The sequence below is a fragment of the Diadema antillarum genome, unplaced genomic scaffold (genome assembly GCF_040938485.1).
Source record: "Diadema antillarum isolate AM-2024a unplaced genomic scaffold, OU_Dant_1.0 seq00000635_RagTag, whole genome shotgun sequence".
In the NCBI taxonomy this organism is placed as follows: domain Eukaryota; kingdom Metazoa; phylum Echinodermata; class Echinoidea; order Diadematoida; family Diadematidae; genus Diadema; species Diadema antillarum.
The window spans coordinates 637,457-655,180 of record NW_027271552.1 but is presented as its reverse complement, the minus strand read 5'-3'; the positions used below and the strand labels follow the sequence as shown (position 1 = coordinate 655,180).

The 17,724-nt window shown below is 37.2% G+C and overlaps 1 protein-coding gene across 1 annotated transcript; it reads right to left on the bottom strand.

Moving 5' to 3' along the window:
* Positions 1-9,785: 9,785 nt before the first annotated feature.
* On the bottom strand, positions 9,786-10,747 carry LOC139736270 (uncharacterized). The gene is made up of 3 exons (XM_071646999.1): positions 10,740-10,747; positions 10,056-10,146; positions 9,786-9,950 (listed from the first exon to the last, which is right to left on the bottom strand). Exons 1-3 carry the CDS (start codon positions 10,745-10,747, stop codon positions 9,786-9,788), a joined length of 264 nt encoding a protein of 87 aa, XP_071503100.1.
* Between the last annotated feature and the right edge of the window lie 6,977 nt (positions 10,748-17,724).

The window sequence follows — 17,724 nt, the reverse complement described above, 5'->3', positions numbered from 1 at the left end:
TTTTCGAACGTGAAATTTGACACATGTTTATAATTCACGTATTAAAACGAGCTTTTTTTTTAATGCCTAGTATCATTCAGAGATAAGGGACTATGACCTCAAAAATACCCCTAGCATTTGATATATAACTTTACCAATTTGTACAAATTCCGTTGTAACTGTTCTACAGTATATTAGATCAGGGAACCCGACAAGTGTTAGAAAAGGTGAAAATGTGTTATGTGTTATGTTTTCCTCTTGTTTGTGTTTTTACACATCCACGCAAAAATGTTTAGATCGTTATTTTTTACAACTCTAAATGTAGTACAAACATAGCCCCCAACTATGAATGTCAAAAATTTAAAATTTGACATAACATCCGAGACTATACTTTACGCTAATATCAAAAGTGATTGTCAGATTATACAGTGTACTACTGTTTATTTTATGGAAATGAAAAAAAAAATGAATCTTGAATCTACAATACTTCTCACGACAAATCTGATTTCCGTCTTTTACAATTCATTCGGGATAACGTAGAGGGCGATGTCTAACACATACTTCATAAACTAAGGTCTTGACATAGTGCCAATAGTTGACATGCTGTGAAGACATTCTGGCCCTCTGTGAAGCGTCATTTTGCGTAACGAAGGAAATGCATTAACGAAACATTTGTATTACGCCTTATCCGTATACGTAACTAGATGATGTGCGTTCCGAGTGCGTTATGATTTAGTTTCCATGCACCGATGATATTCAAAGTCTCGTATATTGACGCCATGTATAGGTTATTCACAATGTGGAAGGCGATAAACATCTTCAGTTTTACTTTGACTTTCAGTGGGTTTGTTTTTCTCAACTTTTACAAATCATTATGACAAAAACAACAATGCTCACACTATTAACATACAGACTAGAGTACTCAAAAGAAATATGTATGATTACGTAATACGTACATATAGGGGTCCTATACCTTGTCTTCAGGTATATAACAGGTGGAGGAGACCATAATCAATAAGCGGCCACGGCGCGTTATTGTTTCTCACAATGTTCCTTCATTTTCGACTGAAAGAAACAAAACACATACGCACAGATTCAAAGACAAATAAAACTTGATCAGGCAAATGTTTTCAGTATCACTTAGCCAACGAAGACAGCACATGAGGAACATAACAAGACAGACACTATCTAAGGAACCAAGAAGGGAATACCGGAATGGGGACGAGTTGATAGAAAAGAAGAAAAAAAGAGACATAGTGTACAGTGTAACTGAGTTCGTCAACAAATTATTGTTTTGGTTGGAGTAAGTATTTTGCAGGGAAGCAGATTTGGGGCCACCACTCACATGACGGCGAGAGAAATTACAGTCTTGTATCATTTGCGTCGTTTCTGGTCGATATAAGTTTTTTAGGGTTTGTTGTCGAAGCATGAGCAGGGCAATGTTTGTTTTGTTCATTTTCTTGTTGTAAATAGACACTGTAAGGTCATCATAGCTTGAAATGGATGTATTGATAAATGTTATATCACTCAAGTTTTGTGCATATTTAATGTCAGGGGCCTGTGTTCAATTCCAATGTGTTGTCATGACCTCTATTACCGTCATGAATAAACAACAATGAAATTAATTTATTGACAAAATAAATACCAATCGAGACCGCTAGTTCTCTCTTTACCACGTTAAACACGATTGTTTCCCTCTAACTCTAGTTCTCCATTCATTTCCACCCAGAACTCCTTTGCTTGATTTGATTCCAGTTATTTTGTTTCTTGAAGGTCCCAAACCATTCTTGGAGTATTTGTAAACAGTGTCTCTTACGACTCCACGACTCAGTAGGTTGCATTTCCATTACTTGCATGCCCGTCGAGAGACACAACATAAAGAAATGTAACATGCTATTTATCATGGAGTTGAAGTGGTGAAAACAATCCAATCTCGAGATGATATCCCACGTGTTTGTGGTGGGCATGTTAACCCGTATCAACTTTCAGATATCAGCCATATTATGATTTAAACCATAAAGACCTAGCGCGGTCAGGTGGCGGTTATGTTATTGTTGTTGTTTCCTCCTTTTTTCAGATTTAGATGGTCCGATTATCTCTGTAACCCACAAGAACGAATATCCTGATGTGAAGGCCGTTCGTAAGGATATCTACAGTCCCTTCTATTTTTGGTATACCAAGCCTACAACCGTCATGTTTGAAAACTATACCCAAGCAAACTATGAGGAAGACGTTGAGAAAGACATTGAGTATCTAGAATTCCTCTGGGAGGCACTGAAAAGGTGCGACTGGATGCTCAGATATCGGTGGCCTGCCTACGAATAAACCAATGAAAGTCATATTACATCATTTAGAAAATATTCCTTTAAAAGACCCTATGCAAAAGGGTATTGCTTCGCATGTTTCTGTTCAGGTGTATAATGTTGTAAATAGCTTATTCATTTTCCCCAAAGCAATGTCAATGATTTCAAGTAATGATGTTGATGAGCAGGCTCTTTTCTCAAATCCGTTATGGATTAATGAAGATTTGTGTAGCAAGCATTGAAATACGGAGCACGCAATATTTTGAACATGCAATGACATGGGAAACTTTCACTCTCTTTCGTAGGATATGTATATTCATATATATATATATATATATATATATATATATATATATATATAATTATTGTAACGAAATTCTGTGAAACCGATTCGATTTAACCGTTTCGATTATAATTTGTTATGATCGATTGTGCCTATAGCATAGAAAGGGGGCACTATCGGAACGTTGGGCAAATTCTGTAATGTGGTAATGCATTATTATGAGTTTTAACATTTATTATTAAATATGTGGTTACTTGTTTGTCATGGGCAAGTTTGAATTATTTTAATACCAACTTCGGTTTAGACCAATGATACATGCCGAATTATAGTAACCATGTACAAGAGATACTGCTAAAATGTATCATCGTTGTACGAATTTGATAACCACGCCAAAATTGTAAATAATTTGAACGACCAATGCGGGTTTTTACTGTAATCCCTACGACCGTGCAAAATTACCTCCCCATTCCGCGATAGGAGGAAAGGCGTATAAAGTGCCGTTGTGTGACATAGTCCGCATCAAGTAGCCCGTGTTTGATAAATTCCAATGTGTTGTTAATGTTCACTTCTATATGTAATAAACCGTGCATGTGTTCCTGAATCGCTGACTTCACTGTGTCTTCTTGAGGGTTCTACCACAATACTACAGCTTGGAGAGTGGTGGTACATGTTCTTGAGTTGGAAGCACCGTTTCTGAGAAGACCAACCAGCAAGCAGTTGGATTTCGGGTACAAGTTTGTATATTGGTAATGTGACTTGTCGCATAGTCCGTGCCTAATCCAAGTTCCAGTCGTCGCCGTTGGATTTCGGGAATAGTGGTGACTTGTCGCATATGCCCTGTGCCCAACCCAAGTTCCAGTCGTCGCCTGAGGAAGTTGGTAACGGTGCGATACAGCACTTTACCCCGTTCCATCAACGATACCTGCGCCACCATATGCTTGTGAAAGGTACTCCACGTTAGCGTGACTGAGTTGGTAACAAAAGTTGGTAACAAAAGTTGGTAACAAAACTTGGTAGCAGAACTTGGTAGCAAGAGTTGGTAGCAAAAGTTGGTAACAAAATAAGTGTACCAATTTAACATCCTCTACAAGTGGCGCTTGGGAGTGACATACTTTAAGTGATGCTGAACTTCGTATGTGTGCCGCTTGTGTTGGTGAGCTGCTTCTGACACAACATAATACATGGTAGCGTACAGACTATAGTAATTTTAATAATTTAAAGGGATCGTTGTAAACTGCAGCAAAACGAACCCCGCCTACTCGGCCGTCCTGACACGGCTCGCAGAGGCATTTGTACAGACAGTCAAATACACTCTATTAATTCACGACGAGAAGGCGAGCTCGTCACAATATATATAATTATATGTATATAATATAGTGAAAACTTTGAGTAAAGAAAATGGGTTTTCATCGGGATTCGAATCCGAGACCTCCGGATTACTAGACCGGTTCTGGCTATTTGTTATTTGTTTCTGGTCAGTTTTCCCTTCCTTGCGATATATATATATATATATATATATATATATATATATATGTCTTTTCTTTTCTTTTCCTTCTTTTCCCCGTTTCACCACTTGGGTCGGATAAAATCTACCCAGAGTTCTACAGGCCCAACTGACCATCTTTGTCTGTGATCGGTCAATACCCGATATACTTTGACTGGGTGGTATTTTTTTCCTGTTAACAACATTCCAAGCCCATACCAAACGTTTGCGATGAAACACCATGAGCCTTTGTTTGGATGATTGAAAAAAAAAAGTTCCGTAAAAGACAAATAGCACAAGCCGATACATATTTTCTTTTTACATATAAAAAAAAATGGGGAATCAATATTTGCATAAAAAGGGGGATGTGGACAAACAGGTTGGAATAAATGTATCCGAACGAGGACATCAGTTTCATTTTAATCAAAAGCTATTAAACAAAAAAAAAAAACAATCTCGACTATCTTCATGATACAAACAATAACATATCTATGTATGTAATATTATTACGTGCACGACTAGCAATGCACTGAGTAAAGGGTTCACACAATTCATGCTAAAAGATGCATTCCGTGTGAGTCCTTGCCAGACACATTGCTGCTTACACCACCGTACACTGGGGTAGAAAAAAAAATCGCAAAACGACCTTGGCTTCGGGAAAGTCACATTCAAGAAGTCAGAAGGAACAAAATCTAAGATCGTTCTTCAACTGTACAACGTGGTAACATGTACGACTGCAGAGTCATGTAATATTCAGAGTATTGCTTTCTCTCCCTCTGTCTTTCTCTTTCTCTCTCCCTTTCTCTCTCTCTCACACACACACACACACGAGCGCGACTTTTGATTGATACGAGCTTCCCAGAATTGGTGCCTATTAATATCGATTGTCAGAGAAAGTTTGATGAAAATTTTGATATGTTGCTTTGAACATAACAATGCCCTGCAAATCTTGAAATGAAAACCAGTGGCTATTATTTTCATGTAGCAAATGTAATTAACAGATAACGTGTTTGTATTGTCTTTCATTTTCTTTCTTTCAAGACAGTTTTTTTTTTTTTTTTGGTGAAGCCAGTACGATTTATGGACTCTCACCTCAATTCGTTGCACTCTGTACGTTTTGTTCTATCATTTTTCCCCTTTTCTCTGTATTCAGCACCTTACAAAAAGTGGGAAGCAGGCAATTTTGCACCTGAGCAAGATCCAAGACAGACAAGACCTGCAGACCTAAGAACACACTGGCTTTAGATTACTAAATCTACGTTGCTTGTTACCATTATGAAGTATGCAAAATTATCATAGCTCTCGTCCATCGTCCCCCATTAGGTGCACATGACTGATTCAAAAGCTATGGGCAATCAACAAAACAATGCTAATTTAGTGATCAATCACAACGCGGCGGAAGTATGGAAGTGAAAAATGATGGAGCGTGTCAGTGCTCCCAACATTGCACCAAGTTCGAGTGTGATGAAATAAACCGTGTGCAAACTTTCCTTTTTATCTTAACTAAATTGGCTTCGTAAAGGTATATATAATAAGATATAAACCTATTTTTCATTTCATAACTATTTTCCAAGCATGTGTGTATTTGTTATATCGGCACTGCATGCCGTTTTTGTGACAAAACTTCTTCTATAACAATAAATATTTGCGGTTTGCACCAAAATATGTCTGCACGATTTCAGTATTGTTGTACGCAATCAAACACAAATTATACACGCAACAAATCACGCAATGCGATGAAAAGTAACGTGAACTATACCATTGGCTGATCGAACGTGGTTTTCGAAATAACTGACATACGCATATAACATCAAAGCGAAAAAGAGAGTAAGTAAAGACTAATTAGAGCCTTATGGGTTACACGCAATGCCGAAGATCAATTTACATAAAAAATAGGATCCCAGCAATGTACCGTTACACCAACACGTTACAAACGCTACCTTCCTCGATTACGCTTAAAGGGACGCAGTACTCACGAAATTAAAAAAAAATATGTTGTTGTTGGTACCTCCAATGAACTACTTTCATCAAAAACAAACTTTCAAATCACCAAATAAGCTCGTACATTTCGGTTTAAAAAGTGTGACTCTGCAAATGAGCAAGTCTTGGCGGAGAGTCATACGTCATCGATGCACAACTCTTTCCAGCGGTGTTCTGCTCGTCATCCCTAGTTATTTATAAATACATGTATATGTTTATTTTCGTATTAATTGTATATATAAATAAGCTTGAAATATTTTGTTTGAAATAAAAAAAAACACATATTGTCACATTTTATGAAAAAGACAGATATGATCATTTTGAACACTTAAATTGGTTTTCTGAGGCACGGCTGTCAACTTGAGAGTAGGGCATCAATGACGTTGCACCTTTTGGCAGGCTCTTACACGATCGCTTGCAGGAATTATTTTTTTTAAATCGCGTACGGAGACAATTTTTGATGTCCACGCGTATAAATTGGTGAAAGGTTATATTTTCTACTCTTCTTGATTATCAGTACAGTGAAAATCTCAGGACTGCTTCCCTTTGATGTAGGTTTATGTCAAATTTACCGTTTTACACATAGAAAAAACCACTAAATAATCATGTCATGTAGGCGTTAGTTTTGGTAAAGAAATAGTCGTAGTCACTGTTCCAATAATATAATAAATCATAAGATTAATTTTATGTTTATATACAACCCGGTCAATTGACATACCTTCTTGAGATAATTTGATATTCGTTCTAAACGCGCATAATGTCAAATTTGTGTTTGTCTGTGAACGTGTGCGTGTTTGTGTGTATTTGTCTGTGTAGATGGTCACCAGAATCTCGATATCCTACCGATATTCTGTATGCCTGAGTTACAATGAGGGAAAGCCGTCGCGTCTGCTAACCCTATCCACTGTCAACTCATTGAATTTCATTGTTTAACTACAATTGCATACACTCATATCTCAGCTGTTTTGTACGATAACAGTCACTGTAAGGGCGTTTCCGCCTGATAAAACTAGTTTCTCTTCGGTAGAATAAATGAACTGAACCACTATGACTTGCACTGTGAACTCGGGCAAAAGGGATATATGTTTATATATATATATATATATACATACAATATATATATATATAATATATATATATATATATATATATATATATATTCACACACACATACACACATATATATATATATATATATATACATATATATATATATATATATATATATATATATATGTGTGTGTGTGTGTGACCGTGCACCTCAAAACGAACATGAAGTGGCACACACTGATTTTGCGTGAGGACTGAAAATAAGTGAAATGGGTCAACCCAGCCGAACTTGACTTTTTCATATTTTCTGAAAGAGCGAGTGTTCCTTTACATTATGCTAAAATTTGGTATCATAAAACGGGCAGGAAAGTGGGGTTTTTTTAGCAGTTTATCTCGAACATTTTTGGTAGAATAGTGTGATTAGGTGTGTCTTTATATAATCCCTTTTTCATTTCTGAAAAACCTTGTCCACACTCTTCACTTTCAACTCTAATAACTAGTGAAAGGATTGAGCTACTGCTTTGAAAGTTGGCATCAATTATGGAATGTGTTGATAAGGCATGCTAAATTTCAGTTTAATCTGAAAATCTCTTCATTGTTGTTGCTCTGGTGGTTTACTTCCTGATTTTGTCATATTCATCGCACAGCCAGCACGGTTTTGTAAAGATTAAGCGCTTGAATAGACACTGTACTTCAGAGCCTCTTTTCTCAGTTCACACTTTTCCTGAGTTTGTGCTTTCTTTCCAATATTTAGATAGGTAAGGAGAGTCCATTTCATTTGAGTTATACATCATTTCAAAGCTTAACGTCTGCTCTTTCAGAATCTGGTCTTAACTAAAAATTCATGTCTGGCGACTTTTTGTTTGCTTTGAGGTGCAGGGCCACATATATATATATATATATATATATATATATATATATATATACCGTATATCCCCCTCAAAAAAAAATACAACGTAACCCACCGCAACGATAACTTGAAATATAGTGAATCAATCCAAGTACAATTCCAGGGTATGAAGCTATAATTTATAATCCACATCTTACAGAAAACCCCATCCGATTTGCTTCTGTGGTCATCAGAGAGAAATGAGGATCTTTGTAGAGCATGTCAAGAATCCCTTCCCTCCAATTTCTGTCCATTGTGTACACACATATGAAGTTCCAAGAGCATTCAAGTGCTTAACATGGAAGGAACAGACTTATGACATACATGGTTGACAACAATCTACTTGTTTCGGTGACCACTTAATCAAATTGAATAGGATTTACTGCAAAATATAGGTAAGATGTTATTTTCTAACATGCAGAAGTAGCATTAAGGTTTAATCATTTTACAAAGTTAACAATGCAGAGATCCGGTTTTTATTTTTAGGGGGGACATATTCTATTTCAATACATATACATATACAATTATTATCATAAGTATACAAAACTTATTTTACTCATGTGATTACTATTTCCCAAAGTAAAATTCCGTATTACGTTTAGATCAGTGAATGTGTGACTTGGTAACTCTCTACAACCATGATGACTCTCCATTGGTGTTTGACATAGCGCCAAGATTCGCTCATGAGAATGGTCAATTCATGTTCAATCGTCTTTTTCTGTTATTCTATCCACTATGTATTTACGGATGCCTACTTAGCGATCTAATCCTGCTAAGTTGTGCTAATCCTAGGCGTGTCACCCTACCAAGATCATTGATCGATAGGACTAGTACTGTACAGGTACACTATACAGTATAAATGTACAGACTGTGGTTGATGCCAATGGATATTGTGACGCAATGTCAAGTGCTATCAAGCACCACCAGTCAGTCCTGTGAAACACTATCAATAGATAATGAATTCTAAAAGAAAATACGGCACAAAACCACCTCCACCTGAAAAAGAAAAAAAATGGATTTGAAGACTTGATGGGTTAGACGTTAGATACTAGTTTGACCTTTGCAAGTTAGGTTACATTTACTTCATAGAGAAACACCAGCAGGAAACGCATTTATGACCAGTTTCATTCATTTATTTTGTACGTATACAAGTTCGTTGTCTCTGGGTTAACCACTAATCAAGTCGTGTTGAATAGCTCAGCATATATCAAATGTGATTTGCATCATCGATCTCTTCAATATGCAAACGCTGTGTCATTTGACTTTTCAGAACTTTACACGTTTAACATGCATGACACACATACTAGGTAAAGTCGACTAAGGTCTTTTCTTATGATCAGCACACTGAAATGGACATCTCCGTGAGAAAATGCCCGTTGAAAGAATATTCCAAAGGATCAAGACTTCTATAGAATATATTTGAAATCTTCACCAAGGTATCTTGAGGAAAGTTACAACTAATACTGATGATAAGAAAAATAACGAAAAGTCGCGATTTGGCTGGGGGAGAACTATATAATTTGATGTACATTAAGAAATCTAGAGAAATCTGAACTACTTTTGTAATACCGAGTCAAAAGTGGGGTTCTGTTTGGGAACTTTTAAGAATTTTGTTATCGCGATGCCGTGTACCGACGTATTTCTGATCTCGTGTACGCGTAGTTTAACTTCAAAAACTATTCTAAAAATTGTGATCTTTCTGGTGTTCTATTTCCAAAATCTACAAGCACAAAAATAATATTTCATTAACACCTGAGATATGAGACATCTCTGCTGTGAATTGGCATAGCCTGGAGCTTACATGAGGTTATTACAAAGTTATTTCTCCTGAGCCTTCTGAGCAGATTTGGTGACTTTGCCACCAGAGCCGTCGTCCTTTTCCACAGCTTTAATCACGCCAACGGCTACAGTCTGCTTTATGTCGCGGACGGCGAAACGTCCCAGCGGCTGAAAGTCAGCGAAGAACTCCACGCTCATCGGCTTCTAGGACACGAATTTGACCAAGCAGGCATCACCACTCTTGACCATCTTTGGGTGGTCCTCCATTTTCTTCCCCGACCGTCGGTCGATTGTTTTTTTCCAGTTTACAGTGTCAAATTTACAGGCGATGTGGGCGGTGTGGTAGTTGAGTACTGGAGAGTACCAGGCGTGGATCTCACCACGATGCTTCCTCACTGATCTGTATGCAGAGTGCGGAAGACAAATGTATATGTCTTGCTGGCGATGTCAATGATAACAGCGATTAATTGGTGAAGTCAGTTTCTGGCATTAAGCACAGAATGAGATCGTGAAAATTAGATTTCGTTTTAAGACATTTTCTTTTCTTTCATTGTTTACTGTCATGAAGACAGCAGACAGGAAAGTATGAGAGTGCAGTATAAGAAAATAATTACATACAAATGTAAAGGACACACTGTGATCGAAAGTGAACAAGCGTGGGTTAAACATTAGCCAGACACACACACACACACACACACACACCAACTATCCATAAAGGCTATCTGTTTGTGGCTCGAGTGGGCAACTAAGATTAAAATCTTTGATTTAAGGCTACTCCCTTATATTTTTTCCAGAAAGATTCAAAGTATTTTGGCTTTTTAGATAAGATACAAAAGAGGGTGATTTTCATGTACTGTGAAAGAATTGGGGCATGTGGGAGGGTGGATCTCACAAACGTTTTAAAAACGCTTTTTTTTTTCTTTAAACACTAATCCCCACATTGTTGCCATGCAAAGCTTCATCATTTTGTAGTATATTTAAAAAAAAAATCACCTCTCCATCGTGGCGGTGCTTGGGGTCTGCATATTAGCTCGGTGCGAAACAGGAACTGTAATACCCGTCATACGAAGATATGGGATCGCGTTTACATACTTCATTACCTAATTCTTGATAAATAAGTGCAGCAGAAAATTCCGGTGCAATTATACATTAGTAGTATATCTATGTACCCGTTCGACCCACGGTGGAGCCGGTGGAGCCGGTGGAGCTCCACCTTGACGTCATAATTGAATATGCATAAGATGGCGTCATACATGAATATGTATGATGTTATTATTTGCTGGTAGGATAAGATAGCGTTAATAAGGGGGAAATGAGCCCATCCTTTAGATAAGATTATGAATGGTTGATGGTGTTGTGGAGCTGTCAGGGCCTGTCTTTGTGAATATGTACGAGGTTAATGATGTCGTGATAATTATGAAAGCTTGACGGTGTTGTGGAGCTGTCAGAATTTTTTCTTTTTTGTGTGTGAATATGTACGAGGTCGATGATGTCGTATGTTGATTAATTCTCGACTATGTAAATCAGCTTGCCACGAATGTGAATCTAAGCGTGGAGCCTTGCGTATGGCGAACGATGTGACATTTTTTTTTCTAAAGGAAAGTGAGTGTGGAGCCTTCAGGGCTGTGACTATAATATGTGGGTGGCTACATTTGCTTTTTTGTTTTGTTTGTTTGCTTGTTTTAGGAAGGTAAGTGTGGAGCCTTCAGGGCTGTGACGTGGAGCGCTACATTTGCTTTTGTTTTGTTTAAAGTTTGTTTTAGGAAGGTAAGTGCGGAGCCTTGAGTGCTGTGACTATAATGTGGAACGTTACATTTATTTCGTTTCTTAGAGGAAAGGATGGGAGTTCAAGCTGTGGAGCCTGATGCATATGCATGAGGCCATGATATTGCCGATGATTTACCAGTGAATATGTAAATTAACTTATCATGAATGCAAACCCATCGTTCGTGGAACTTTTACAAGCAGTGCGACTAGTGTGACGTGGAGCGCTACATTTGCTTTTTGTTTGTTTGCTTACTTGTTTATTTAGGAATTTAAGTGTGGAGCCTTATGAGTGCTGTGACCATGACGTGTGGAGCGTTACATTTATTTCGTTTCTTAGAGGAAGGATGGGAGTTCAAGCTGTGGAGCCTGATGCGTATGCATTAGGCCATAATATTGCCGATGATTTACCAGTGAATATGTAAATTAACTTATCATGAATGCAAACCCATCGTTCGTGGAGCCTTTACAAGCAGTGAGACTCGTGTGATGTGGAGCTCTACACTGCTTTCTGTTTGCTTGCTTGCTTGCTTGCTTGCTTGTTTAGGAAGGTGAGCGTGGAGCCTTGAGAGCTGTGATTGCGACATGTGGAGCGTTACATTTATGTCGTTTCTTAGAGGGAGGGTGGGAGTTCTAGTTGTGGGGCCTGATATATTGTATTTAATGTATCGAAGCAATAGTTTTGTCGATGATTTATCGTTGAATATGCAAATTAACCTACGATGAATGCAAATCCATCGTTCGTGGAGCCCTTACAAGAGCTCTATCACATGTGGAGCGCTACCTTTGTGATTGTTGTCTTTGTTTTGTAAAGGTGAGCACTATGTGGAGCCTTATGAGAATGCATGAAGCCGTATTATCACCGATGACGTATTCTTAAAAAATATGCAAATCAGCGTGCCACGAACCTGAATATTTGTTGCGTGGAGCCTTTGCAAGCGCCGTGACCATAAGATGTGGAGCGCTCCGTTGTAGTTGTGTTTATCTTGGAATGTGAGTGTGTATGAATTTTGACAAGGTGTCGGAGATGTGGAGGGCTGTTTGTTGTTGTCTTTCTTTTTAGGAAGGTGAGGGTGGAATCTTTTACAATCGCCATGACAGGATGCGGAGTGCGACATTTGTTGTTGTTTTTGTTGTGTGTGTACTTTGTTTTTTTTTGTTTTTTTTTTTGTTTTTGTTTTTTTTTTAGAAAGGGTAAGCGCTCTGCGGAGCTAAACGAATGAGCTGTAGTGACGATTTTATTCGTGAACGTGTCACTCAGCTTTCAACGAAATTGTAGCGTGGAGCCTCGTATATGAGGTATCGTGCAGCAAAATGATCTTCATTATTGCCCGTTCATATTGTAGAATGGATAGGATACGTCGCATATATACATTTTTGAAGTTTATGAGGGGATAACGGGTCATGATGTAGCCTAAATGAATAACAATATACTCGGAAGTTTTAAATGCCTCGAATCTTTTGCGTTAGAATTAGGCAGGCTACATACACGAAGAAAGATAGAAAAAAAAAATGATAATCGTGTCAACCGATTCATAGACGTACGCGGTATACATGTATAGCTATTCAAAGTAGAAACCACGTGTTTACAAACGAACCTAGTTGTTGTTTTATAATGATATAAACTACTTTGGTAAGCAAAAATTATATACAGTTTACTCTATGAACAACAGGAATGAAACTCCTCAACGCATGCGATTTACATAATATTCAAATTACAAACCAATTATCTATACAAACGGATCCATTTGTTGTTGTTATTGTTGTTAAAATAATATGACTCGCTTTGGTAAGCAAAAATTATAAACACATTACTCTATTTGCAACACAAACAAAATCTTAGCTCATGAGCGCATCACTTAAATCGAAGAATATATTCAGTATGTTTACATAGTTCGCATGTTGTTGGATGTGAATCCATGACTTTATCCAGTATTTCACTCGATTATGCGTGACAATGACATAACAATTGAACGCGAACACCACGCGTGAAGTAGACTACGAGTAATTTTTTATAGTGATGCGTGTTTTGATCAACCTTTGATTGTGCAAGCTTGTGTAACCAATAAAGGCGAAGGTTTGAAAGTGCCCTGTGCGCATTAAACGCAGTAGTACATGTATCTTTGGTACAGTGGCCAGTTAAGTCGATGGTATTACGTAACCCGTAGGAAATGACTGGTCTCTATGGAGTGGGGCGGGAAATTTAAAACTTCCTTTACTCGACTTCAGGTTCATTCGGCCTTTACATGGGTGTTGAGTGTATCGCTCACATTTCCCATAGATATTCACAGTAAGCAAGCAAGTTGGTGCCAGAAACCATCTCCATGAAGTGGGGCGGGAGATTTGAATTTCCTTTACTCGAGTTCACGTTCACTCGGCTTTTGGTGGCTGTGGAGCATATCACTTGCAATATCGACATATTCAGAGCGAGCAATTTTTACTGCGACGTTGTAATTGAATTTTCCTCTGAACTTCAATACAATAAAAACAAAAACAAAACAAAACAAAACAAAACAAAATAGAGCAAAACAGAACAAAACGCTAGAGCTTGAGGGAATTCATCATTGTATCGTACCAAGCTGAATAAACAGTAGAGATGATTATACATGTCTGTTATTATCGAGTTATGATATCAGATAGATAACTCTCGTTGTATTCCCCGACAAAAGCATGGGATTGACGCATTTATTCGTAGTCGAGATTTTTGTTAAGAGGTGGTTATTTTCATTTCGTGGTTTGTTTTTTGTAGTTTGGTCGGTTTGATATACTACACCGAAAACGAAGAAGTTTTTTTTTTTTTTTTCTTGAAACATTAGCCCGTTTTCTTCATTTAATTTTGCGGACGTTTACATCGTGCACGATAATATGAAGAATGATTTTGTTCGCGAATGAGAATGTATTTGCATTTCTCGCATTCATTTGTGTGTTATGTGTAAGCAATTTTAGTTGCTACCTGTGCGTTGCGATACATGTTCTGAGAGGTTTCCTTTTTCACTTTTTTTTTTCTGCTAAGTTGTGTTTTTCCTGCGATAAATCTTTAACAAGTTTTGAGCTTATGATAGGTTTGTTTACCGACCAACATAAAACTTGTCCTAACTTGTGCTTGTGAAAGTAGATGTTGGGTCGCCACATGTCCCGTGAAGTTCCCCCATTTCATTGTACATTCTTGATGAATGTACATTTTCTTTGTATCTGTTGCTTGCGTTTTTATTACTTAGAAGAATATTGTGTATAGATATTGATTGTTTTTTCGTAATAAAATTCCTGTACTCATGTCATTGAACAATGTCATTCACCAACACTCACACACATGCCGGATGTATCGAACATATCACTGGTTCCAGGAAGGATTAGGGAAAAGACTGCAACATTTGGCATTTAGATAGATACAATTCTTTTCTTTTTTTATTAGGGTACATCACTTTGAAAAATACATGCGCTTCTTGTTCTTGTAATGCAGAAACATCGATTCAAATTTCATACACAGATTAACCTTCTTTTTTTTCGGCACAGATCACATATATTCACAAGTAATACGCTTTCAGACTTTATACACGAAATTATGTTTATGTACAGCTAATATGAACAAAGTTACTGTAAACCTGTACGAACAATCGATACAACAAACGATATAAAATCATGCTTCTGTTATATTATCCGTATGGAATACTTTGCGGTTGTGTTTTGGTTGACATTTTCATGCATTTGTGCACTATAGGAGATTACTCGTTTTCAAAACATTTTGTCTGACAACTGCAAAAAAAAAAAAAATTTAAAATAGAAACGAACACGTTATCATTTCTTAGCATAGAAAAAAATATTGAGCCAAAAACAATGCAGTACATTGTCACGATGACAATTAAGAACTGAATTAAAAGTCAGCCGTCTTGAGAATGAATACAATCAAAAACACTTTTGTACAAAATACAAATGATCTGTTTCCTCATGAAATATTGAATGTATTTACATCTATTCGTCTGATGAGATACTTTGCCATTTGCATTTCCTGTGCTTTGCCCGAAGGAACGCTTCCAAGCTTGATGCGTCTCAAGTATATAAGAATATAAACATTTTTGCAAATATATAGACGATGAATGTTGTAAAACCCTTCTCTGCTAATTCACGGCAATAAAAATAAGTGACTGTAAATTCGTATTAACAGTCGACGAACCACCTATATATGCAAAACCAAACTTAAGCCGTTGTTATGCAAACATTACTTCGGCGTTGTGTTTATTTACGTTACTATGCATGATCGTTGATTATTGACTTACGGTTACAAAAGTTATGAAAATACAAACGCAACAATAATAGGTTTGTTTCTGACAAGAACAAAAAGACAGTTTATATTCCTGTAGTGATAACAATACAGTTCATAAAATCAAAAGACTAATGACAAATTGACAATTGTAGGACAAATTAGAGTTAACACTCCACACTTTTTGAGAATGGAGTATGATCGAAAAAAGCGTTGGCATGAAATACGAGCTAAAGTTATAAATATATCATACAAATAACAAAAAAAAAATGTGGCTGAAACATAGAAAAAGACTACAAACAAGTTTTTTCTTGACATAGATTAATTGTGTTAGCTTGCATACTTGTATATTACGATGATTAAACTAAAGAATACATGCGTGCAAGTGTCCATTGACTCTTGCGTGCACCAGATATACATCTATTAATCATTATTTTACAACAATTCTGTCCAGTATCTTGTATAGCCTGCATTTCGAAGAAAAACTAATACATGTACAGCACACCTCACTCTATCAAAGACATAAATGAGACTTATACAACAGTACATCAGCACCTGTGATAATAATCACACGAATGAACACAAAACATATCTTTACACTGCAGAATTACTAGTAAAAGACGGGCCATGTTTTAATCAGTTTTATGTCGTAGAACAGTTCTATGTAATGTACCACTTGGGAAGTCAGTTTTGACATGCGGGTCTGAATTGACTGACGGTATAACCATCGGTTTTAATGGTTTGCCATACTGCGTGTACGTGAGTAAAAAATACGCAATATACAGGACAAATACACCCGTAAAAATGAAACAGAATATTATCACTTTTAAATAGAGAGAGAGAGAGAGAGAGAAAAGAAAGGTCAAAAGCATTTCACATATAAAGCTTTAGGTTATCAACGACTAACCGATGACACTGCGATGTGACAACTATATGATACAGTTCCTTTCATTATTGAGAGCGTGCATTGATACTATCCAATGTCAAAACAAGCAAACAAAGATAACAAAATGTATATAGAGAGAATGATCTAATGACAACAGCTTCACTTTATCTTAAATGTCCAAATAGGTAGTTGAAACGTTGTCTTCCAATACCTTTCTCTTTGGATAGAAGTAGGTAAAGGCATTCTTAATTTGTGAATAAGTGGAAATTCCGTTTTGGACCACACGAAATCCCTTGTTGATGCCACTACCAGCAACCTTTGAACGGAGTACCTGCAGGTACGTATCTTTTGAAATGTCATTTTGTTTCTTATTGATCCCTTTGCAACTGAATTTGTCAGTAGGACCAAAACAGTAATACGTTTTACTGCAAAGTGCTATTATCCCATCCCCCTCCCACTCTACTTTGAATAACCCAGGTGTTCTCTTATCATATCGAGCGTTCTCGGGGGTATCGTTTCGAGGAAACCAGTGTGCCTTGTTGTTTTCATACTTCTGTCTCATATTGGGTTTGATTATGTTATCGAACGACTCGGACGAAATGGCGATATAAGCGGAGTCAGTATCCATTTCGCACATTTGAAAGTCTGACAGATCCACGTATTCCAAGAGAAAATCGTAATAAAACTGAAGCATACGTAGTTTCGCTAATTGGTAGACGGCATGACCGATTTGAACAGGAAGGTCCATGGTAATCTTTCTCTTTGCCATATCAACCTCGTAACAATTGTCTGAGATGGGGTTCAAGTCCCGGAAAAATGTATCGTTAACGTGTTTCTCGGCTTTCTTCCCATCGCAAACATTGACGTTTCGATGTCTTTCCTTATTTGTTATTGTTTTACCATAAGACGAGTTGCCGATGAGTTTCATGGTGTCAGCTATAATGCTCTTAGAGGGATCAATATCACCCCTACGTCTAGTATTTGACACGCTTTCACCAAAGTGTTTGAAACAGGCAACGGGCTTGTACTCCACAAACTGGTGTATCTTGGATACGACCAATCCATGGCGA